We start from the raw sequence: 25,386 nt of genomic DNA on the forward strand, positions 1-25,386 counted from the left end.
CGGCACAAAAACACACAGATCAATGGAACAGAATTGAGAGCCCAGAAATAAACCCACACATATGGACAGCTAAATTTCAACAAAGGAGCCAAGAACATACAATGGAGAAAGGAAAGTCTCTTCAACAAATTGTGTTGGGAAAACTGGATAGCCACGTGCAAAAAAATGAGTGTAGATTATTATCATAGACCATACACAAAAATTAACTTAAAATGGATTAAAGACTTGAATGTAAGACATGAAAATTGTAGAAGAAAACATAGGCAGTATGCTCTTCGACATCAGTCTTAGCAACATATTTTCAAGCACCATATCTGACCAGGCAAGAGAAACAATACAAAAAATAAACAAATGGGACTACATCAAACTAAAAAGCTTCTGCACAGCAAAGGAGACCATCGACAAAATGAAAAGATAGCCTAACAATTGGGAGAAGATATTTGCAAACCATATATCTGATAAGGGGTTAATCTCCAAAATATATAACGAACTCATACATCTCAACAACAAAAAAACTAACAACCCAGTTAAAAAATGAGCAAAAGACCTGAACAGGCATTTTTCCAAAGAAGATATAAGGATGGCCAACAGACACATGAAAAGATGTTCAACATCATTAAATATCAGGGAAATGCAAATCAAAACAACAATGAGATATCACCTCATGCTTGTCAGAATGGCTGTACTTAATGACACAGGAAACAAGTGTTGGAGAGGATGTGGAGAGAAGGGAATCATCATACACTGCTGGTGGGAGTGCAAACTGGTGCAGCCACTGTGGAAAACAGTATGGAGATTCCTCAAAAAATTAAGTATAGAACTACCGTATGATCCAGCTATTCTACTGCTGGGTATTTATCCAAAGAACATGAAAACACCAATGTGTAAAGATACATGCATCCCTGTGTTCACTGCAGCATTATTCCCCATAGCCAAGACTTGGAAGCAACCTAAATTATGCCCATCAAGGGACAAATGGGTGAAGAAGATGTGGTATACATACACAACGGAATACTACACAGCCATAAGAAATGAAATCCAGCTATTTGTGACAACATCGATGGATGTTGAGCTAAGTGAAATAAGTCAGAGGGAGAAGGTCAAATACCGTATGATCTCACTCATAAGCAGGAGATAAAAACAACAATGAACAATCACATAGAGACAGAGATTGGCTTGGTGGTTACCGGTAGGGGCGAGGGAGGAAGGTGAAAGGGATGATTAGGCTCATGTGTGTGGTGATGGATTGTAATTAGTCTTGGGTGGTGAACATGATGTAACCTACACAGAAATGGAAGTATAATGATGTACACCTGAAATTTATGCAATATTATAAACCAATGTTACCACAATTAAAAAAAAAAAAAACTGAGGACATTCACCCAACACAATAGACGTCTGAGAGACCCACACAGCCATACATCTGAAGGTGGAGGTGCTGGAACCTCCAGGAGGCCATGGGAGGAGGTAAGGAGATCTTCTCTCCCTCCTCCAGTGGCAGCGACCTAGGGCCCAGGACCATATGCGTGGCTCTGAGAGGAGAGGGGTGAGGGAGCAGTCCTCCATGGGAACACCTTCATTCTCCAAGTTGCTTCCCAGCCCGTGGGAAAGCTCCACACTGAGGAGGCTAAGCAATCACGGGAGTGTATTCACCAAGCCGAGCAGCCCAGGATGGCAGATAGCAAGGGCAGAGTGCGAGTGCCCCCAGGATTGCACATGCGAAAGAAAGCGCCCTTCCTTCCACCTGCTGCATCAGCTCCGCCGGTCCCCCAGAGCAAGGGACCCCTGCCAGAGCACTGGCACATATGTATGTCAAGCAGCGGCAGCCAGCAGGCAAACAGGTGGGCTCTGTCAGCGTAGCTTCCAATGGACAGGAACAGCTGCCAGGGATTGCGGCGGGCTCAGAATACACAGCTCCTGATCCTCTCCCCACCCCGTTGCAGTTGGTGGAATCTGCAACCAGATACTAACACTATGCAAAGGCACAAACCCACCCCGTCAAATAGTATGAAGAGGTATATTAATACTCCAGGCCAGAAGGAAAATGACAAGCACCCAGAAATCAATCCTGAAGCCATAGAAATTTACAATCTAAATAACAGATAATTCAGAATAGCTATGAGAAAAAAACTCAACAAGTTACAAGAAAACTCAGAAAGACAGTTCAATGAAGGCAGGAACAAAAGTAATGAACAGAGGGAAATCTTCAGAAAAGAGATGGAAATTGTAAAGAACAACCAATCAGAAATATTGGAGATGAAAAACACAATGAATGAGATAAAGAAAAATCTGGAGTCCTTAAATAACAGAGCTGATATTTAGAGGACAGAATTAGCATGTTAGAGGACTAACAAATATAGAAATGCTCCAGATGGAGGAGAGAGAACTAAGTCTAAAAAGAAACGAAGAAATTCTCTGAGAAATATCTGACTCAATTAGCAAATGCAACATAAGGATTATAGGTATTCCAGAGAAAGAAGAGAGGGAGAAAAGAGCAGAGAGCTCATTCAAAGAAATAATAGCTGAGAATTTCCCAAACCTGGGGAAGGAGCTGGAATTACAAGTAAAAGAAGCTAATAGAATTCCTGATTACATCATTGTAAAAGGACATTCTCCAAGGCATACGTTAGTAAAACTGGCAAAAGTCAATGACAAAGAAAAAATATTAAGGGCAGCAAGGCAGAAGAAAATAACCTACAAAGGAACCCCTCTCAGGCTTTCAGTGGATTTCTCAGCAGAAACCTTACAGGCTAGGAGAGAGTAGAATGATATGTTCAAAATTCTGAAAGACAAAAACTTTCAGCCAAGAAGAGTCTATCCAGCTAAAGTATCCTTCAGATATATTGGAGAAATAAAAACTTTCCCAGTTAAACAGAAGCTGAGGGCGTTCATTGCCACAACACCCCCCCACCAAGAAATGATCAAGAAGGCCCTCATACCTGAAAAAAAAAAAAAATGAAAGTTTACAAAGCTTTGAGCAAGGAGACAAGTAGGCAGACAAAATCAGAAAGTTGCAGCTATCAGAAAAGATTAGCAAACAATTATAACATTAAAGATAAAGGGAAGAGAGTGACGTCAGCTTCATGGCGGAGTGAGCTTTCCCGTGAACTCTTCCCCCGATAAGATACAACAAAAGGAACAGTCACAGACCAACAGGGGAATCCCAGACAGTGAAAAGCTAGATCGGAAAGATCCACACTGCCGCACATCTGAGAGTGGAATATGCTGGGCCCCCGGAGGAAGTGGGGAGAGGTAAGGAGAACTCCTCTCCCACCCCATCAGATCAGCAATCCTGGTCCGCGGGGCTCTCAGAGAGGGGGGAGGGGCGGCCCTCGGCGGGGAAACCGTAGCTCTTTGGGCTCTCTCAGCCAGTGGGAAACTCCCACACAGAGGACTCAGAAGAGCCACAGGGCTACCATCAACATCTGAGCACCCCAGAGAGCGGATAAGGAGGGGCAAATGAGAAGCCCACCATGCCAGGGACCCAGAGGGCAAAAGAGAGAGCGTCTCCGCCCCCCGCAAACCGGACCCTGCAGCTCAACTGACCAGACCAAGCGATCCACGGCAGACCAGAACAAGCGATCCGCAGCAGACCAGATTAAGCGACCCGACCCACGGATCGCAGCGGAAAAAACAAAACAAAACTGCAGATCACAGCAGAAAAACTGCGGCAGAATGCAGGGGGCTTAGACTACACAGCCCTTTACCACCACACAGTGGCGGCAGGTGGAAATTGCAACCAGAGATTTCCAGGATGAGGAAAAGCAAAGCCAAAACAGGAACCACAATGCAAAGATATATGAAATCACCAGACCAGAAACAAAATGACAAGCACCCAGAAACCAACCCCGAAGACACAGAAATCCATAATGTAAACGACAAAGATTTCAAAATAGCTGTCATAAAAACACTCAACGAAATATGAGACAACACAAACAATTCAATGAGATTAGGAGTTTCTTCACAAAAGAGATTGAAATCATAAAGAAAAACCAATCAGTGCTGATGGAGATGAAGAACACAATGGAGGAGATAAAGGAGAATCTGGAATCTTTAAAGAACAGAGCTGACAATATGGAGGAAAGAATTAGCATTTTAGAGGATAGGAATACAGATGTGCTCCAGATGGAAGAGGAGAGAGAACTAAGACTAAAAAGAAATGAAGAAAGACTCCGAGACATACCTGACTCTATTAGGAAATGTAACATAAGAATTATAGGTATTCCTGAGGGAGAAGAGAGGGAAAGAGGAACAGAGAGCCTATGCAAGGAAATAATAGCTGAGAATTTCCCAAATCTGGGGAAGGAGCAGGAAATACCAGTAAGCGAAGCCAACAGGTCACCTAAATATATTAACAGACAAAGGCCCTCTCCACGACACCTAGTGGTAAGGGTAGCCAGAGTCAATGACAAAGAAACAATATTAGGGGCAGCTAGACAAAAACAAAAAATAACGTACAAAGGAACTCCCATCAGGCTCTCAGCGGATTTCTCAACAGAAACTTTACAGGCTAGGAGAGACTGGAATGAGAGACTGGAATGATACATTCAAAATACTGAAAGACAAAAACTTTCAGCCAAGAATACTCTATCCAGCAAAAATATCCTTCAAATATGATGAAGAAATAGTAACTCTCCCAGATAAACAAAAGCTAAGGGAGTTCATGACCACGAGACTCCCACTACAAGAAATACTCAAGAAGGCCCTCAGGCCTGAAAAAAAGAAAAGAAAGGGAATACAAAGCTTGGAGCAAGGAGAAAAATAGGTAGATAAACTCCAAAAAATCGTAGATCTTTACCGGAATAGGTTAGCAACCACTTAAATACTAAAATCAAAGATCAAAGGAAGGAACTCACCAAAAATAAATTTAACGTCATCACTCTAAACACACAGCCACAACACAAGATAGAATAAGGTATAACAAGAACGACTTAGAAGGGGAAGAGGAAAGTGATTGAATTGACTTAGTATAAGGAAATAGGAGGCCATCAGATAATGGACAATCTCATACACAAGATTTTTTACCCAAACCTCAAGGTAACCACTAAACAAATAATCAAAACAAAACCACATATGATAAACAAGGAGAAAACCAGAAGAGTCATAAGACAGAACAACGAAACTGAATTGGCAGTCTGAAACAAATGGGACAAGAAACAAAGGAAACGCAAAAGAACCAGAAAATAAGAGACAAAACAGCAACATTAAGCCCTCATATATCAATAATTACCCTAAATGTAAATGGATTGAACTCTCCAATCAAAAGATACAGAGTGGCAGGATGGATTAAAAAGCAAGACCCAACAATATGCTGCCTCCAGGAAACACATCTCACCTCTAAAGACAAGCACAGGCTCAGGGTGAAAGGATGGAAGACAATACTCCAAGCTAATGGCAAACAAAAGAAATCAGGTGTTGCCATACTCATATCAGACAAAGTAGACTTCAAGATAAAACAGGTTAAGAAAGACAAAGAAGGAAAATATATAGTGATAAAAGGGACACTCCACCAAGAAGACATATCACTTATAAATATATATGTACCCAACATAGGAGCACCAAAGTAGATAAAGCAACTATTAACAAACCTAAAAGGAGACATTAACAAAAACACAATAATAGTAGGGAATTTTAATACCCCACTTACATCAATGGATAGATCATCCAGACAAAAAGTCAATAAAGAAATAGTAGACTTAAATGAAAAACTGGACGAGATGGACCTAGTAGACATGTACAGAGCATTCCATCCAAAAACAGCTGACTACACATTCTTAAGCGCGCATGGAACATTCTCTAGGATAGACCATACGTTGGGAAACAAAGCAAGCCTCAATAAATTTAAGAAGATTGAAATCATAACAAGCATCTTTTCAGACCATAATGCTATGAAACTGGAAATGAACCATGAAAAAAAAACTGGGAAAGTGACAAAAATGTGGAGATTAAACAACATGCTACTGAACAACCAATGGATCATTGATGAAATTAAAGGAGAAATCAAAAACTATCTGGAAATAAACAAAAATGATAATATGCCATATCAAACCATATGGGATGCAGCAAAACCGGTTCTGAGAGGGAAACTCATAGCGATACAAGCCCACCTTAACAAACAAGAAAAAGCCCAAATAGGCAACCTTAAATTACACCTAACAGAACTAGAAAAAGAAGAACAAACAAAGCCCAAAGTCAGCAGAAGGAGAGAAATAATAAAAATCAGAGCAGAAATAAATGAAATTGAGACCAAAAAAACAGTAGAAAGGATTAATGAAACAGAGTTGGTTCTTTGAGAAGATAAACAAAATCGACAAACCCTTAGCCAGGGTTACCAAGAAAAAAAGAGAAAAGGCTCAAGTAAATAAAATTAGAAATGAAAGAGGAGAAATTACAATGGATACCATGGAAATACAGAGGAAAATAAGAGAATACTATGAGAAATTATATGCCAACAAATTGGACAATCTAGAAGAAATGGATAAATTCTTAGACTCATACAACCTCCCAAAACTGAACCAAGAAGAAATGGAGAATCTGAATAGACCAATCACAAGTAAAGAGATTGAAATAGTAATCAAAAACCTCCCAAAAAATAAAAGTCCAGGACCAGATGGCTTTTCCAGTGAATTTTACCAAACATTCAAAAAAGATTTAATACCCATCCTTCTCAAACTATTCTAAAGATAAAGGGAAGGAAAACAGCAAAAATAACTATAATCACTGCATTTTAGCCACAAACTCACAACACATAATGTAATAAGCTGTGACAACAATAACTTAGATGGGGAAGAGGAAAGGAATGGAACCTGCTTATACTAAGGAAATAAGAGGCTATCAGAAAATGGACCATCTCATCTACAAGATCTGTTATACAAACCTGACAGTAACCACTAAATGAAAAATCGGAACAGAGTCACAAATGATAAATAATGAGGAACTCATCATAAATAACCACCAAACTGAATTGGCAGTCCAGAATACACGGGATGAGAAACAAAGGAAATACGGAACAACTGGAAAAGAAGTGATAAATGGCAGCATTAAGCCCTCATATATCAATAATCACTCTAAATATAAATGGATTGAATTCTCTGATCAAAAGACACAGAGTGGCAGGATGGATTAAAAAACAAGACTCAACAATATGCTGCCTTCAGGAAACACATCTCAGCTCTAAAGACAAACACAGGCTCAGAGTGAAAGGATGGATGGTGATACTCCAAGCAAATGGCAAGCAAAAGAAAGCAGGCATAGCCATACTTATGTCAGACAAAGCAAACTTAAAGATAAAAAACATAATGAGAGACAAAGATGGGCATTATATAATAAAAGGGACATTCCACCAAGAAGACATAACACTTATTAATGCATATGCACCTAACACAGAAGCACCAAAGTATATAAAGCAACTGTTAACAGACCTAAAGTGAGAAATTGACAGCAACACAATAACAGTAGGGGACCTCAACACCCCACTTACGTCAGTGGGTGGATCATCCAGACAGAAAGTCAACAAGGAAATAGTAGATTTAAATGAAACACTTGAGCAGATGAACTTAATAGAGATATGTAGAACATTCCATCCAAAAACAGCAGAATACACATTCTTCTCAAGTGCACATGGAATGTTCTCAAAGACCATATGTTGGGAAACAAGGCAAGCCTCAATAAACTTAAGAAGACGGAAATCATATCAAGCATCTTTTCTGACCACAACACTGTGAAACTAGAAGTCAACTACAAGAAAAAAGCTGGAAAAGTCACAAATACCTGGAGACTAAACAACATGCTACTGAACAACCATTGGATCAATGAAGAAATCAAAGGAGAAATCAGAAAATACCAGGAGACAAATGAAAATGAAAACACAACATACCAATTCTTATGGGATGCAGCAAAAGCGGTACTAATAGTATAATTTGTAGCTATGCAGGCCTACCTCAACAAACAATAAAAATCTCAAATAAGTAATCTGAAGCTACACCTAACAGAACTAGAAAAAGAAGAACAAAGCCTAAAATCATTAGAAGGAGGGACATAACAAAAATCGAATTAGAAATAAATGAAATAGAGACTAAAAATCAATAGAAAGGATCAGTGAAACTAAGAGCTGGTTCTTTGAGAAGATACAAAACTTGAGAAACCCTTAGCTGGACTCACTAAGACAAAAAGAGAGAAGACTCAAATAAGTAAAATTGGAACTGAAAGAGGAGAAATTACAACAGATACCCCAGAAATATGAAGGATTATAAGAGAATACTATGAAAAGCTATATGCCAACAAATTGGATAACTTAGAAAAAGAGACAAATTCTTAGAATCATACGACCTCCCAAAACTGAATCAAGAAGAAATAGAGAATCTGAATAGACCAATCACAAGAAATTGAAACAGTAATCATAAATCTCCCAAAAAATAAAAGTCCAGGACCAGATAGTTTCTCTGGTGAATTCTACCAATCATTCAAAGAATATTTCCTACCTATCCTTCTCAAAATACTCCGAAACATTGAAGAAGACAGGATGTTTCCTAGCTCATTCTATGAGGCCAACATCACCCTGATACCAAAACCAGACAAGGACAACAATAAAAAAAGGAAAATTACAGGTCAATATCACTGATGAACATAGATACAAAAATCCTCAACAAAATATTAGAAAATTGAATATTACAATACATTAAAAGGATCATACACTACGATCAAGTGAGTTTTAGTCCAGGGATGCAGGGATGGTTCAACATCCACAAATGAATCAATGTGATCCACCACATTAACAAAATGAGGAATAAAAATCACATGATCATCTCAGTAGATGCAGAGAAAGCATTTGACAAGATACAGCATCCGTTTATGATAAAAACTTGCAATAAAATGGGTATAAAAGGAAAGTATCTCAACATAATAAAGGCCATATATGACAAACCGACAGCCAACATCATACTTAACAGTGAAAAACTGAAAGCCATTTTTCTGAGAACAGGAACAAGACAAGGGTTCCCACTCTTGCCACACTTATTCAACATAGTACTGGAATTTTTGTCCAGACTAATTAGGCGAGAAAAAGAAATAAAAGATACCCAAATTGGAAAGGAAGAAGTAAAGCTCTCCCTGTTTGCAGATGACATGATTCTATAGAATCCTAAAGATTCTATAGAAAACCCTAAAGAATCCACCAGAAAACTATTAGAAATAACAACTACAGCATGCAGGGTACAAAATCAACATACAAAAACCAATTGCATTTCTATACACTAATAACAAACTAGCAGAAAGAGAAGTCAAGAATACAATCCCATGTACAAGCACAACAAAAAGAGTAAAATACCTAGGAATAAGTTTAACCAAGGAGGTGAAAGCCCTATACGATGAAAAGTATAAGCCATTATTGAAAGAAATCGAAGAAGACAAAAAGAGATGGAAAGATATTCCATGCTCATGGATTGGAAGAATAAACATAGTTAAAATATCCTTATTACTTAAAGCAATCTACAGATTCAGTGCAATCCCAATTAGAATCCCATGACATTCTTCATGGAAATAGAACAAAGAATCCTAAAATTTATAGGGAACAAAAAAAGAGACCAAATAGCCAAAACAATCTTGAGAAAAAAGAATAAAGTTAGAGGTATCATAATCCCTGAATTCAAATTATACTACAAAGCTGTAGTAATCAAAACAGCATGGTACTGGCAGAAAAACAGACACACAGATCAATGGAACAGAATTGAGAGCCCAGACATAAAACCACACATCTATGGACAGCTAGTCTTTAATGAAGGAGCCAAGAACATACAATGGAGAAAGGAAAGTCTCTTCAATAAATGGTGGTGGGAAAACTGGACAGCCACATGCAAAAGAATGAAAGTAGACCATTATCTTACACCATACACAAAAATTGTTTGGTCAAATGGATTTGAGACCTGAAACTGTAAAACTCCTAGAAGAAAATATAGGCAGTACACTCTTTGACATCAGTCTTAGCAATATCTTTTTGAATACCATGTCTACTCAGGCAAGGGAAACAGAAAAAATAAATGGGACTACATCAGATTTAAAAGCTTCTGTAAAGCAAAGGAAACCATCAACAAAATGAAAAGACAACCCACCAAATGGGAGAAAATATTTGCAAATCATATATCCAACAAGGGGTAAATTTCCAAAATATATAAAGAACTGATGCAACTCAACAACAAAAAAATGAACAACTTGATCAAAAAATGGGCAGAGGATATGAACAGACGTTTTTCCAAAGAAAATACACAGATGGCTAACAGGCACATAAAAAGATATTCAACATCACTAATTATTAGGGAAATGTAAATCAAAACTACAGTATCACCTCACACCCATCAGAATGGCTATAATTAACAAGAAATAAGAAGTGTTGCCATTTTAACCATTTAAGTGTAGAATTCAGTGGCATTAGGTATATTCACATTGTTGGGCAACCATCACCACCATCCATCTCCAGAACTTTTTCATCTTTCCAAATTGAAACTCTGTACCCATTAAACACTAACTCCTCATCTCCTCTCCCTCAGCCTCTGGCCAAAAAAAGAAAGGAGAGGATGTGGAGAAAAGGGAACTCTCATACACTGCTGGTGGGAATGCAAACTAGTGCAGCTACTATGCAAAACAATATGGTGATTTCTCAAAAAACTGAAAGTAGAAATAGCATATGATCCAGCTGTTCCAGTACAGGGTATTTATCCAAAGAATATGAAATCAACAATTCAAAAAGATTTATGCACCCCTATGTTCATCGCAGCATTATTCACAATAGCCAAGATGTGGAAGCAACCCAAGTGCCCATCAATGGATGAATGGATAAAGAAGATATGGTATGTATATTAATGGAATACTACTCAGCCATAAAAAAGTAAAAAATCATGCCATTTGCAACAATATAGATGGACCTTGAGGGTATTATGCTAAGTGAAATAAATCAGACAGAGAAAGACAAATACCGTTTGATTTCATTTGTGTGGAAGATAAACCCATAGATAAGGAGAACAGATTGGTGGTTACCAGAGGAAAAGGGGGTGGGGGGTGGGTGAAAGGTGTAAAGGGGCACATGTGTATGGTAATAGATAGAAACTACACTTGCTGGTGAACACGATGCAATCCATATAGGAACTGAAATATAATAATCTACACCTGAAATTTACACAGTGATAAAAGCCAATATGCTTGGCTCAAGAAAATTTAAAAAATAAAAAAATTAATTAAAAAAAAAAGGCCAGGGCCAGCCCTGTGGCTTAGCGGTTAAGTGTGCATGCTCCACTACTGGCCGCCCGGGTTCGGATCCCGGGCGCGCCCTGACGCACTGCTTCTCCGCTCATGCTGAGGCGGCGTCCCACATACAGCAACTTGAAGGATGTGCAACTATGACATACAACTATCTACTGGGGCTTTGGGGGAAAAAAAAAGGGAGTATTGGGAATAGATGTTAGCTCAGAGCTGGTCTTCCTCAGCAAAAAGAGGAGGATTAGCATGGATGTTAGCTCAGGGTGATCTTCCTCTTTTTGCAGAGGAAATTGGCAGCAAATGTTAGCTCAGGGCCAATCATCCTCACCAAAAAAAAAAAAAAAATCAAGGATGAAATAGAAGATTTTGAGGTAGAAGAAAACTAAGAGAATTTATTATAGGCATACCTGCAGAACAAAAAACGTTAAAGTTCTTTAGTGAAGAGAAATAATATCAGATGGCAACTTGGATATTAAGGAAAGAAGAGTGTTAAAAATGTTAAATATGTGAATAAATGTGAAATAGCTTCAGAGATGTCAGAGGATAGTGCAGTCATTAAAAAAAAAAATAACCAGAGATACCAGAAATTAAAGTTTTTATCTTTAAGAAAAAAAAAAAACTGAGTTAAGCAGAATGTTCACAACCAAAGACTGAATTAGTAACCTGAGAAAATGAGCCAAATTTCTTCCAACATGCAGCACAAAATTACCAAGGGTTAAAAATTCTACAAAGGAGGAATAGATAGAAGAGAATGGCAAAAACCCATAGAAATAATTTAAGAACAATTTCTAGAACCAATGAAAGGCTGAAATCCTTAGAACCCAGATTGAAAAGGGAAATTTGAGGGTGACAGGATAACTTTTTAAGAATTCTACAATTGGACCCATGATAATGTAATTTCTTTACCTTAAAAAATGTATAAAGAAAAGAATATGTAGCTTCTGGAGAGTATAGATTCCTTAGGAAGAATGAGAACCAGATTGTCATCAGACTTAAACACTAAGGAAGATAGTGAAGCAATATCCTCAAAATACTGAGGGGAAATGATGTAGATTTCTGTGCCCAGGTAAGTCATTGTTTCAGTATGAGTGTAAAATGAAGTAATTTAGACATAAGAGTACTCAGAGTTTACTGTGCTCAAATTACTAGATGTTAGAATCCAGGAAGGAAATAAGTAAGATAAGTACGATCTTTGGTAAGTAGGATACAAGAAGCAGTGGTAATTCAGAAGAAACCAACCTCAAGTTTTCTTGATGGAGGGAGATTGAACTAGAGACTTGCCATCTCCTTTCTTCTCACCGAAACAGAGTTCACCCTTTTCCTCTCTTGGAGCCAGCACAGGACAGATAAAAATCCAACTAACATCCAGCCCATTCCTGAAGTTGTGACCTTGGACAACTTGGAGAATAAGGGCTGTGCCTTTAATAAACATAGAGACAGAGAGAGGAAAAGCTGGCTAAGGAAAAGAACAGTGTTAGAAATGTTAAGATAGAAATACGCGAGTATGCAATAATTGCCTTGTCATTATTTGTAATTTCTACTCTGAGTACTTTAGAAAGTAGTATAACTTGCTGGCCAGTAGGAAGTTGAAAATCGGCTTTAGCCCTCCAAGGGTCAGGGCTCTGTCCCCACTGCCTGGCACAGTGCCTTTTACATAGGTATTATCAAATATTTGTTAAGTAAATGGAGATCATTTGCATCAAAACAAGCAGAAATGGAACTAGAAGTCCCTGATAAAATGGTTGAAGAGGATAAATTAGTGTTTATTCATGCGAGGTCCTTGGAATAGCTGTGTTAGGATTACTTGAAATGCTTGCTGAAATGCAGATTACTGGGCCATGCTCCCAATACACTGAATCAAAAATCCCTGGGTGTATGTCTCAGGAATCTGCATTTTAATAAGTACCTCAAGTGATTTTTAAGCATGTTCAAGTTAAAAAAATTTGTTAAAAAAATAATGTGATTTTAGGAATATATCTGTGGTAGGCAGAATAAAGCTCCCCCTAAAGACGTCCATGTCCTAATCCCTAGGACCTGTGAAATATGTTATTTTACATAGCAAGGGGGAATCAAGGTTACAGATGGAATTAAGGTTGTTAATCAGCTAACCTTAAAATAGGAGGTTAACCTGGATTATCCAAGTGGGCTCAATTTAGCCATGAGGGTCCTTTAAATATGGAAGAGTCAGGGAGAAATTTGAAGATACTCTGCTGCTGGCTTTGAAAATGGAGAAAAGGGCCACATGCCAAGGAACATGGGCAGTCTCCAGAAGGTGGAAAAGGCAAAGAAACAGATTTTTCCTCTCCAGGCTTCAGAAGAAACACAGCCCTACCAGCACCTTGATTCTAGCCTAGTCATACCCATTCTGGGCTTCTGATTTCAACTGTAAGAAAATAAAGGTGTTGGGCCAGCCCCGTAGCTTGGTGGTTAAGTGCATGCGCTCCGCTGCTGGTGGCCTGGGTTCGGATCCCGGGCATGCACCGACGCACTGCTTCTCTGGCCATGCTGAGGCTGCGTCCCACATACAGCAACTGGAGGGATGTGCATCTATGACGTGCAACTATCTACTGGGGCTTTGGGGAGAAAAAAGGGAGGAGAATGGGCAATAGATGTTAGCTCAGAGCTGGTCTTCCTCACAAAAACAAAATAAAGATGTTAAGTCATTAAATTTGTGGTAATTTGTTACAGAAGCAATAGTAAACTAATACAATATCCAGTTTTATAATCTTAATTTTAAAACATACAAGTCTCACTTCTCTGTCAGACTGTAAATTCCTCCAGACCAGTAATCAACCTCTGAGCTTGACACACAGTATACATAATATTTATTGAATTTGAACCATCTTTATATCAGATGGTCTCCCTACCGTTTCTTGGGAGAGTCACTTACCATTCTTAAAGTCTCCACCCACCTGGGTACATGCTACATAGAGAAGCATCTCCACTTCAATCAATATCTGCAGTTCTGAACTTCTTCCTTGGTGACTTTTGTTGGGGAGGGGAGTGCTCATTTAAACCAGGGTTGGTTTTCCCTGGCCCAGATGTTTTAATACATGAGATTTGTGCCTCCTGATCAACAGTTCCATGGTCTTCTTATGCCTCAATTTCAACTGCTCTAGAGTAGGACCTGTCTGTCTGAGAAACTCCACCTTCAATTGAGGTTTTTTTAATGCCATAGAAGCTGATATTGTAATTCATACCATCCCAAACATAGTCTCAAACTTTGATGAAAATCTATAAAACATTTTCTCATGATGCAGAAACAGATCTACAAACTACTTATTTTTATAAGTTTGCATTCATTTCCTTCCCAGTCTTTAGATGAAACCAACAAAATTGAAGACTTAGAATGAGGGCAGTCTTAAATGTGTTATGCACTGCTTTTTGGGATGTGACATGTATTAGTTATCTATTGCTGCTGTAACTTAGCAGCTTAAAACAACAAACATTTATTATGTCATAATTTCTGTTGGTTAGGAATCCAAGAGCAGCTTAGCTGGGTGGTTCTGACTCAGAGCCTCTTAGGAGGCTGTAATCAAGGTGTCAGTCAAGGCTGCAGTCATCTATAGGCTCAATTGATGGAGAATATGCTTTCAAGTTCTTTCATATGGCTATTGGCTGGTCTCAAAAATCTGCTTCTGAGCTCACTCACGTGGGCCTCTCTATGGGGCTGCCTCATAGCATGGCTGGCAGCTGCTAAGAGAACACCCAAGCAGAAGCCACAGTCTTTTTAAAGACCTAATTTTGAAAGTGACATGCCATCACTTCCGTTGTATCCTGTTAGAAGCAAGTCAAAAGTCCAGCCCATCCTCAAGGAGAGGGGATCACATGAGGGCATGAATAGCAGGGGTGGGGATCATTGGGGGCCATCTTAGAAGCTGCCTCTACCACACATATAAATTAGTGAGTTCAGTGGTTTACCAGACTAGATAATCAAGTTTATAATATTCCTAGCTGAAATTGAGTTCGGTAATATTAGAACATTTTGTAAAACTACAAATAAATTTCTCATATTAGAAAACATAAAGTAAAAATGGAAACCTTTTAACTTTCAGACAGGGAATTCAGAAGGTATATTAGAATAATCAACACAATTTACTCTTTTACCATACTCCCCTCACATTGTCCACTTCTAACTCCCTATTCCAATTCTTCCCTTCACTTTTTAAATTCCACTTATTCTTCATCTTCTAAAAATAATCTAAAGCAGTTTATAGAGGTATGTAATTTGTTATAAGAATTGGAATTAGTTAAACAAAGATGAAAGGAAAGACAGAGATAGAAAACTAAGTCAGAAATAAAACTACTCCACAAAGGTCATAGTCTGGTGAAAACTGAAGACTTAGCAAAGATTCATAGCTATGTAGCTGAATAAGTTGATGTTAAGAAAATGAAAAGGCAAGTCCAAGACTGGGAAAAAATGCTTACAAGATATATATCTGATAAAAGTCTTATGTCTAGGATATATAAAGAACTCTTACAACTCCATAAAAATAAGACAAACAACCAGGTTTTTTTAAATGAGGAAAAAATTTGAACAGACGTTTTATCAAAGATATATAAATGACAAATAATACAAAATAAAACCCCAATGAGATATTATTACACCACCACTCAAATGGCTAAAATTAAAAAGACTGACAATACCAAGTGTCAGCAAGAGTGTAGCACAACTGGAACTCTCAGTTCACTTTTTCTTTTTTAATAATTTCATTTATTTATTTATTTTCCCCCAAAGCCCCAGTAGATAGTTGTATGTCATAGCTGCACATCCTTCTAGCTGCTGTACGTGGGACGTGGCCTCAGCATGGCCGGAGAAGCGGTGCATTGGTGCGCGCCCGGGCTCCGAACCCGGGCCGCCAGCAACGGAGCGCATGCACCCAACTGCTAAGCCACGGGGTCAGCCCCTCTCAGTTCACGTTTTTAATAAAGTTAAACCCACTCTTACCATACAGCCCAGCAGTCCTACTCCTAGGTGTTTTTCTCGAGAGAAGTGAAAGCATGTATGCACAAAGACCAGCTTATATGAGTGTTCATAGAAGCTTTATTCATAATAGCCAAAAACTAGAATCAGTTTTGTGATTATATTGTGATATAATCACATAACATACAATGGACCTAGCAATAAAACTGAATGAGCTACTGATAAATGGAACAACATGGATGAATCACAGAAGCATTATGCTAAGTGAAAGAAGCTACACACAAAAGACAACATAATGTATGATTCTATTATATGAAATTCTGAAAAAGGCAAAACTATAGTGACCAAAAGCCTATCAGCTTATGGTCACTAGGGTTAGAGGGAGATAATTATGTGCAAACGGGCAAGAGGGAACTTTTGGGGATGATGGGGCTTTCTACATCTTGATTGTGGTGGTGGTTGTGACTGTATACATTTTTCAAAGTTCATCAAGTTGTACGATTAAAATGTATAAATTTTGTTTATGTAAACTATACCTAACCAAAGCTAAATTAAAACAAAAAACCTCTTTAACTATGCAAACACAAATCCAGTTAAGAGGTTTGCTAATCAGTTGCACTTGAAGCTTTTTTTTTTTTAACTTCCAACGTGATACATGAATAAATCTGAGCTCCCTTGGGATAGGTTTGTGTATAGAAATACTGCAGAATTCAAAGAAAAAGCTCTTTCTGCTTGGAATTACTGAAAGAAGACAGAATTTTTTAGTGGTTTTGTGATTATATCATGATATAGTGTTGACATGATGACATCAGAAGATTAGATTTAGAATTAGAAGTGGGAAGGGCAGCATAAGGAGGATGAAACTCAGCTGGGGAAGTCTGAAGGGAGGGCAGACCATTAGGCGGCTCCAGTGGACTACAGGAAAGAATAAGATGGCCTTGGTAAAGTGAGCTCCAGTGGGGATGTGCCTTAAGTTCTGGAATGAGCAGTAAGGAATTGACCAGTGGGTCAATGACTTTCCAACTGAAATGAAGTTGAGAAACCACTGCGATAAGGCAGTAAAAGTCGTACATTCTTGAATGGGACTTGGGGTGAATGGATTACATCAGATTAAGAACATCAATATTTATACAGCACATAGAATAGGGCCTGGGGGGCCGGCCCCGTGGCTTAGCGGTTAAGTGCGTGCGCTCCGCTGCCAGAGGCCCGGGTTCGGATCCCGGGTGCGCATGGAGGCACCACTCCTCCAGCCATGCTGAGGCCGCGTCCCACATACAGCAACTAGAAGGATGTGCAGCTATGACAGACAACTATGTACTGGGGCTTTGGGGGAAAAATAAATAAATAAAATCTTTAAAAAAAAAAAAAAAAAAGAATAGGGCCTGGGGCATGATTATTGCTATCTGTGTTTTTAAATAAAATACATCTCTTTTTTTTCCATGAGAGGTATTTAATAATAGAATAATAGGGAGTAGCATTCATAACATGAGTTAAGAAGAGATAAGGGAAATTAGCATTTAACATATTATATGGGCCAGATACTATATGCTTTGTGCTTTCAGATTATCTGATTTAATCTTAACAGCAAAGATATGTGATATTATCCTCATTTTATAGCTATGGAAATTTAGGCTCACAAAGAGGCTTGGGTTCTAATTAATTCAGGTACCACAGACACACAAGGGGCAGTGTTCCTCAAAGGTTGGTGAGAGACTGCTTGAGTTAAAATCACCAGGGATGGGATGCATGTCCACAAACCACACCCAGAGCTAGTGAATTCCATTGGGAGGTTGGAGGGACAAGAATCTGCATTTCTAACCTGCTCTCTAGTTGATTGGTAATTTCAAAAAAAGTTTGAAAGCCAGCCCTGATGGCCTAGCGGTTCAAGTTCAGCACTCACTGCTTTGGCAGCCCAGGTTCACTTCCCGGTCGTGGAAGCACTGTCCGTTGCCATGCTGTGGTGGCGGCTCACATAGAAGAACTAAAATGACTTACAACTAGGATATACAACCATGTACTGGCACTTTGGGGAGGGAAAAAAGAGGAAGATTGGCAACAGATGTTAGCTCAGGGTGAATCTTGCCCTGCAAAAAAAAGTTTGAGAACCACTATCTTAAGACTTAGAAGATATTTTTACTATGTGGTGATTCTAGTATTTAGAGTTCTTAGAAACGAAAGTTAGCCTCATAGAGGTGATCTGTAGCTTTGTCTTTGTCTATTAAAATAGTGTTATATCTTTACAGTGTTCGTAACATAGCTTTAGTCCTCAGTGCTCATATTTCATAAATAAGAGTCAAAAAATAAACAAGCCAGCATTCATATTAGTCCTCACTAGAATTTATATCGTTGACTGCCCAAAGTGGCCTCTACCTGGTAGCAGGTAGCAAAGTCCTTTTTTGCCATTTCCTTTAGTGCTGGCTTAAGCTACCTGAGATGTTGTACTTTGTGTTTATTATTTTTATACAGTAAGGGATAAATAAAGGTGTGTTTTTATTATACGTAAGTGAATTATAGTGGTTAACAAATAGAATAGTTTTTGTATTCATGAATAGTGGATTTTTATGAAGTAATTCTATTGTCAATAAATTATATTCATAAATAGTGTCTTTATGAGATAATTCTGTTCTAAACTCTTTTGTTTCTTTAACAAGCATATTAGCCAAAAATAATTCTTTGTAATATTTAGCTGCCTACTTATGATTTAAATTTCAACATTTACTCTTACATGATTGTATGTATTTTCAACAGTGATTCTTTTATGGCACACCGAGAAAGTATGCGACAGATGATGAGAAGTTTTTCTGAGCCTTTTGGAAGAGACTTGCTCAGCATCTCTGATGGTAGAGGAAGAGCTCATAATCATATGGGACATGATGATGGTGAAAATTCCTTGACTGTAAGTTCTTCATTTTAAAGTTAGTGAGAAGGTCCTGTGGGAATTTGAAGAAAAGTCTTACAGAGGAATATATCTATGATGATAGGATATGACTAATACTTATGTTAAGAAATAACTATTATGTAAAAGGGAGGGACCTTTTGAAAAGCTGAATACTTGAACAGTGAATTGTTAGCTGTGTAGAATTCCACTGTGCTGCCAAAACCTTTAGGACCATAGGATTATATATTATAAGCCAAACTTAAAGCATTATTTTTCATATGTATATATGGTTTGTTCACCAGAGAATTTCCTCCCATGTCTTAATTAGAACAGGCAAGGAAATATCCTTCCTGTTCCATAAAAGACGATTTTTCCCCACTTTAAAATGGTAGCCAAAGCTATAGTATAATGCTTCATCTCCATTGAACCAGGAAAAACCAGTCTTCTGCATGGCTACCTTGGACCTTCAAAACTTAGGTAAACTTTTAACTGTATTCAAAAGCCATGCAAAACTGCAGTATATTTTCATAAGTCTTGTCTGAGAGCAAAGCTAGAAGGACACAAACATACTCGACTCAAAAAAAAAAAACCCCGGATATTTATATATTGTAACTATTTTATTTTATTTCTGTTGTTTTTTCGGCCTCAGGAATGGCAGTTCTAGAATAACAAATCCACAGGAGTTTCTATAAAGATGAATCTCTGCAATTGAAACGTAGATATTTGGAACTCATAAACATTGAATTGGTCAATTGGGAAACTTCCAGAAAAACATTTTTATATTTTTTGTTTGCAATAATCTTAAATAGAGCAAAATATTTCAAATATTCCTAAGAAGTTTGATGGATAAAATTACATTTGCCATTTAAATGAAAGTAATCTTCACATTCTTTTCCATATACATATTATTCCTATATATATATTATTCACATTCCAATTAGTTTTCTTTTAATTTTTGAATAGTCGTATCATAATATATATATTTTTTACTTGTAGGGCTATCAATTTCCATAAAAGTCTAAAATTAAGATCAGAGGAAAAAATTATCAAAGAGGGCAGAAAATCAAATATGGCATTCTAAAATTTTATCTTTTCACATGAGCATTGAAATATTTTGTATATCTGCTGTAACCATAGCAGGGAAAGAGTAGGGCTATATATAGTGCTTGGTATTTATGTGCATAAATGAGCTACTTGTAGCTTTTGTGGAAGAAGCAAGAAGTGGCGATTTTATTTCCTTGTAAGTGTAGACAGGAGATCTGTTTATAATTCAGCTGTAAAATTCCTATTGAAGATGCCTGTACGCATCAGCTGTAACTCGACTGGTCATTCATTGGAAGTAGAAGTAAATGTTTCCGTCCTGGCACTTGTGCTTTACACACCTGTATGTTTAATGAGCTGGAATGAGAAATATATAACCAAATAAAGAGAGAAATTCCTGTGCAACTGTGGTTTGTAAGATTCATAATTTAGAACTATTTGCATTTTAGCTCATCTCATATTGTATTTACCTTGCTAACGTGGCTTTAACTCAAGTTTTGGGGAACAACAACAAAAAAAACCATACAGCTGAAGTAATACGGTTGCATAAATGTGGTGACTGAATAAGGAAAGTCAAGTAGGAAAACAATTCTGAATACAAAGGAAGGCCACGACCAACATTTGAATGAAAAACTAAAATAGTTGCTACCTTGTCCAGTTTATGGTGGCATAAATTAACTTTTGTCTAAAATTATGAATCATTAGCGTAGGCTAAAGTCTGTAGCTAGCATTATCCAATGGAACTTTCTGGATGATGGAAATGTTCTGAATCTGTCCTGTCCACTAAGGCAACCAAGAGCCACATATGGCTATTGAGAACTTGAAATGTGCCTAGTGCTACTAAGGAACTAAATTTTTAATTTAATTTTAATTATTTCAAATTTAATTTTAAATAGCCACATGTGGCTAGTGGCTACCTTAATGGAAGGCATGACGATAGACATTCATATGGACTCCAAAGCATTTAGCTTTTTTTAACCAGTGCTGAGTAAGGAGCACTAATCACCTATATGTGAACCTATCATCTTATTTCTCGTTTAATAATCATCTCTTTAAACATTTTCCCAAGAAAAACTGCAGTACTCATCTACCTATTAAGTTAAAATAATGGTAATTTTTACTATATCAGATTTAGACCAACCCATTTCATAAAACCTTGAGTTTCATAGCTCTTTAAATAATAAATACTGCTAGGTAGTTTACTCGCCTCTCACATCTACAATCAATTAGTATACATTTTTCTTTAATTACATTATATTGTGGCAACTATCTTTGAAAGCTAACACCAATGTATTTTTTTTGTTCAAACTATGAAAACTCTTTGCCAATAAATTCAATTCAATTCAAATTAAAATATAGAAATTTTGTCCAATTATAACAGGTTTTCAAAAGAACATTTAGCCTCTCTTTTAGCCAAAACTCACCTTTTTTTCTGTACATTTATAATTTATACTGGTGAGGTATGGCTCTCCTTTTTTCCCCTAGGATGTGATATATTTGACATGTTTATGTCTAAGTATGAAAGACTTATGTGATAGCAAAAATAAATTAATTAAAAGAAAACAAAACAAACAGCAATAGCAACAAAAGACCTCTATCCCAATCTGACTTTTTGTAAGTCGGTGTTTTATAACTAGATGTGGAGGTAGGAATAAAAATTAGAAGTTGACTGCAGAAGATGGAAAAGACCACTGCTAAGTTTGAAAAGAGGGCAGCCAAGAAAACAGTAGGCTTTTTGAGCATGCTAGTTGTCCTAGTCTATTTGAACTTTTAATAAAAATTTATACAAAACTTTTCTTTTTATGAGGTAATACGTTTTAAAATGAGTGTTGTAATTAAGCAATGAGCCATTATGCTGATGGTTTTAAGCACAGTGGATGAAAACCTATATTTCGTATAGATACTTTATTTTTTGCTTTATATTTGGCTCATTCTTGACATTTGTCATCTTTATCAGCCATATTATGAGGGAAAACAGACTCCTGCTACATGTAGGAGAAGCATCAACTATGCTATTTTCTTATGTTTGTTTTATTAGCATTTTCTCCAGTTCATGATTTCTTTATGTGGATATTTTTAAGCTGGTTATTCATTTGGGGAGGATTAGTTTTGTTTAAAACTAGATAATTTAATCTGTAAATTTATTTAACTAGACAATTTATAATTCAAGATAAGACATGTGGCCATGTGACATTTAGGTTGAGTGACGGTGCCAGAGTCAATCTGAAATCTGTTTTTCCTTTCAGTAAAAAGATATAGAGGAATTTTTTTGGTGCATCCAATACACTTTGGATATTACTGTTCTAGATATATAGTATAAGTATATATCATCTGGCATAATTTATTATAAAATTTAATATAAACACAGTTTTCTCTATTTTTCAACATAACTTATACAGGGAGAAAATTATCAATCACTGAATGACAGTAAAACTTACCCAGAAATTCAAGATTTATTTTCAACATTTGAAACTTCCAAGTAATGAAAGTTTTTAATTTGTATATATGTGTCTAAAGATTTATTTTTATTCATCTCTACCTATTGAGGAATACAATTTCTGAATTACTAATTTTGATTATTTCATTATACTTATTCTTTTGCCTATCAAAGACTCTATTTCTGAATCTATGTGTGTGATCCCTTCTGAAGTCTATGTTTCTTATTCCATAAATTAGTTCTTAGGAGGGATTCATTAAATTTTTTGTGCAATATCTCTACTAATCTTTTTTTTTTTTAAAAAGATTATGCTAACATTTGTTGCCAATCTTCCTCTTTTTTCTTTTTTCTCCCCAAAGCCCCAGTACATAGCTGTGTAGCATAGTTGTAGAGTTGTAGCTCTTCTATATGGGACGCCGCCTCAGCACGGCTTGATGAGCAGTGAGTAAGTCCGTGCCCAGGATTCGAACCGGCAAACCCCAGGCCGCGGAAGCAGAACATGCGAACTTAACTGCTACACCACTGGGCCGGCCCCTCTACTAATCTTTTGAAGTGTTGTTAATGTAATTTTTATTTTTAATCGGTTACAGGCAAGATTAACTGATCTTTTAAAAATATGGAATAGTTGAGCAAAAGAAAGATGATGTAATCTTAATCATTGTACCTTATGTTTTAATTAATTTTGGTGTGAATTTGCATTGCCTTTGAGAAATATTTGTCTTAATCCATAGCAAATACTTTTTCTTTCAGCTGCCTTTAATAAATACTCAAGTAGTCATATTTAAAAGTGATGTATGGCCTCCCTATTTGCCTTCTGTCAGGCTCTACAATGAATTATAAGCAGATAATTTAAAAAATATATGTTGAGTTCTTCTGGATGAAAAGGTTCGGTAATTTTGTTAGCTCTGAACTATGTGATTATGCAGTGCATTTCTTTCTCTTTCAGGGATTATCATATAATAAATATCATAACCAAAGTTAATTGGATATTTTTTTTCTAGGCAATGAGTTCTCTTGCGCCTTTTGGCAGTTTTGGTGGTATGGTTCGTATCATGAGACACAAACCATTTTAGCACTATTTTCTGACAAATATTTATTTTTAATTAACTCAAACAAACTGAGTTGGCATGCAGTCTCACTTTCATAATGGCTTTTTAGTATTTGAACTGAAAACCATTTTTATGTATGAAGTTTATCTTAGACTGTTAGGCGTGTGTTTTCTGAAGTAAGTCATATCAACATATATAAAATCAGTCTTGAAAAAAAAAAGTACATTTTAATAGATGAATATTCAGTTGATTTACAAAAAAGATCCCCATAGTTGTGTTTGAAAAGTGGAGACGTTGTTATGATGACGTTCCAAAAAGGTGTAAAAACACCAAACTGTAGACAGACAAAGCATGTGGAAAGGCTCAGATTGGCTGCCTTCCCCAGGACTCGATTGCCAGGTTGTTCATGTTGCTTTTCCTTTCCCACATCCAGGTACGGCTACTCTGCAACCAGCTTTTCTCCCACCCCTGTTTCTTTGGGCTTTAGTGCTGTTTTCTGTGATGCTAGTTTCTAATACACTTAAAGGCCATCTGAGGAGTAGCAGAGAATAGCATGACTTTGGAACATTTCCTGTGGATGCATCTACACTCTCATCAAAAAGTTTCTTTTTATCTTCTTGTGCTAGACTTCAACCATTTGTCTCCCTGAAGTTTGACATATAACATTTGTCCTTCCTGACCAGAGTTTTTAGAGGGACAAATGACGAAGAAAAAAAGCAGTTATAGCACCGAGTTATCAGTAAAATGCCCAGAAAGTTCAGCATGCTGTGGGAGCGCAGATAGAAAAAAACATGTAACCTAGACCTTTGGAATGGTGGGGTGGAGGTCAACCAGAGAAGACTTCCTGAACCTTGTGGATTAATGGGAGTTAGCCAGGAAATGCATGGAGGGGAAAAGAAGAGTGCTCAACACAGAGGAAACAGCATGTGTAAAGACCCAGGGGTGAGGGAACTCAAAGATGTTTAGGGTCACTTGCCCTAGAGTATGAGTTGTAGAGTAGATATGGAGAGGTAACCAGGGACTTCTTTCGGCCCTGGTAAGGACTGTGGACATTATCTTAAGAGTAGGGGAAGCAGTTGATGAATTTTCATAATTCATCATTATTAATTATCATCATTTCATTAATTATAAATTTTCAAAGTTATAATAGAATCAGATTATCATTTTTGAAAGATCATTGTGCGTGCAGGGGAGAGAAAGATTAGACGGGACCACAGTGGAGGCAGGGAGGCCAGGGGGGTATTAAAGCATTCTGGGAAGTATTAGTGATAGCTTCTACTTAGGTAATGGCTGTGGAAATAAAGAGAAATAATCTCATTTGAGAGAGACTTAAAGAGGTGAATGGATAGAGCTTGGTGATTGATGGTGCTGAAGGAGCAGTAGAGCAGGAGAAGGAAAGTATTATGCCTATATTTCTGACAAGAGGAATTAGGTGGATGTGAATACCATGGAGCTAAGGAATAGAGCATTGATTCAGTGCAAATATGAGGGCAGGGTGGTCAAAAGGACCATTTCAGTTTTAGGTGTTTTGCATTTGAGGTGTCTGTGTGCTGTCCAGGTGGATTTATCTGGTAAACAGTTGGATATATGGGTTTCAGCTGAGCTACAGATAATTTGTCCATTCATTCGGCAAATATTTATTGAGCCGTCCTGTGTGCCGGAATTATTGTATAAATATTGGGAATATAGTAGTGAATAAGACAGAGAAGATAGCCCTGCTTTCAAAGATTATTTTTATAGACTGGGAGAACACACAGTAAACAACAAAGTAATTTTCAGATAGTCACTGTACTCTAAAGGAGATGAAGCA

The 25,386-nt window shown here is 37.3% G+C and overlaps 1 protein-coding gene across 7 annotated transcripts in view; it reads left to right on the forward strand.

Annotated features, from left to right (window-relative positions):
• The window catches only part of MLF1 (myeloid leukemia factor 1), a 51,305-nt gene that overhangs the window by 16,189 nt on the left and 9,730 nt on the right, over window positions 1-25,386 (forward strand). For 4 of the 7 annotated variants that reach the window (XM_087440110.1, XM_004441680.3, XM_087440112.1 and 1 more), the window contains exon 2: window positions 18,920-19,067. In XM_087440110.1, coding sequence (XP_087296236.1) covers window positions 18,920-19,067 — 148 coding nt within the window. Of the gene's footprint in view, window positions 1-18,919; window positions 19,068-23,528; window positions 23,571-25,386 lie in introns of all 7 variants that reach the window. The other 3 variants (XM_087440109.1, XM_087440108.1, XM_014796252.2) reach the window with 1 other exon arrangement.

This window comes from Ceratotherium simum, chromosome 15 (assembly GCF_057802395.1).
Source record: "Ceratotherium simum simum isolate JZ-2026a chromosome 15, ASM5780239v1, whole genome shotgun sequence".
NCBI lineage: Eukaryota > Metazoa > Chordata > Mammalia > Perissodactyla > Rhinocerotidae > Ceratotherium > Ceratotherium simum.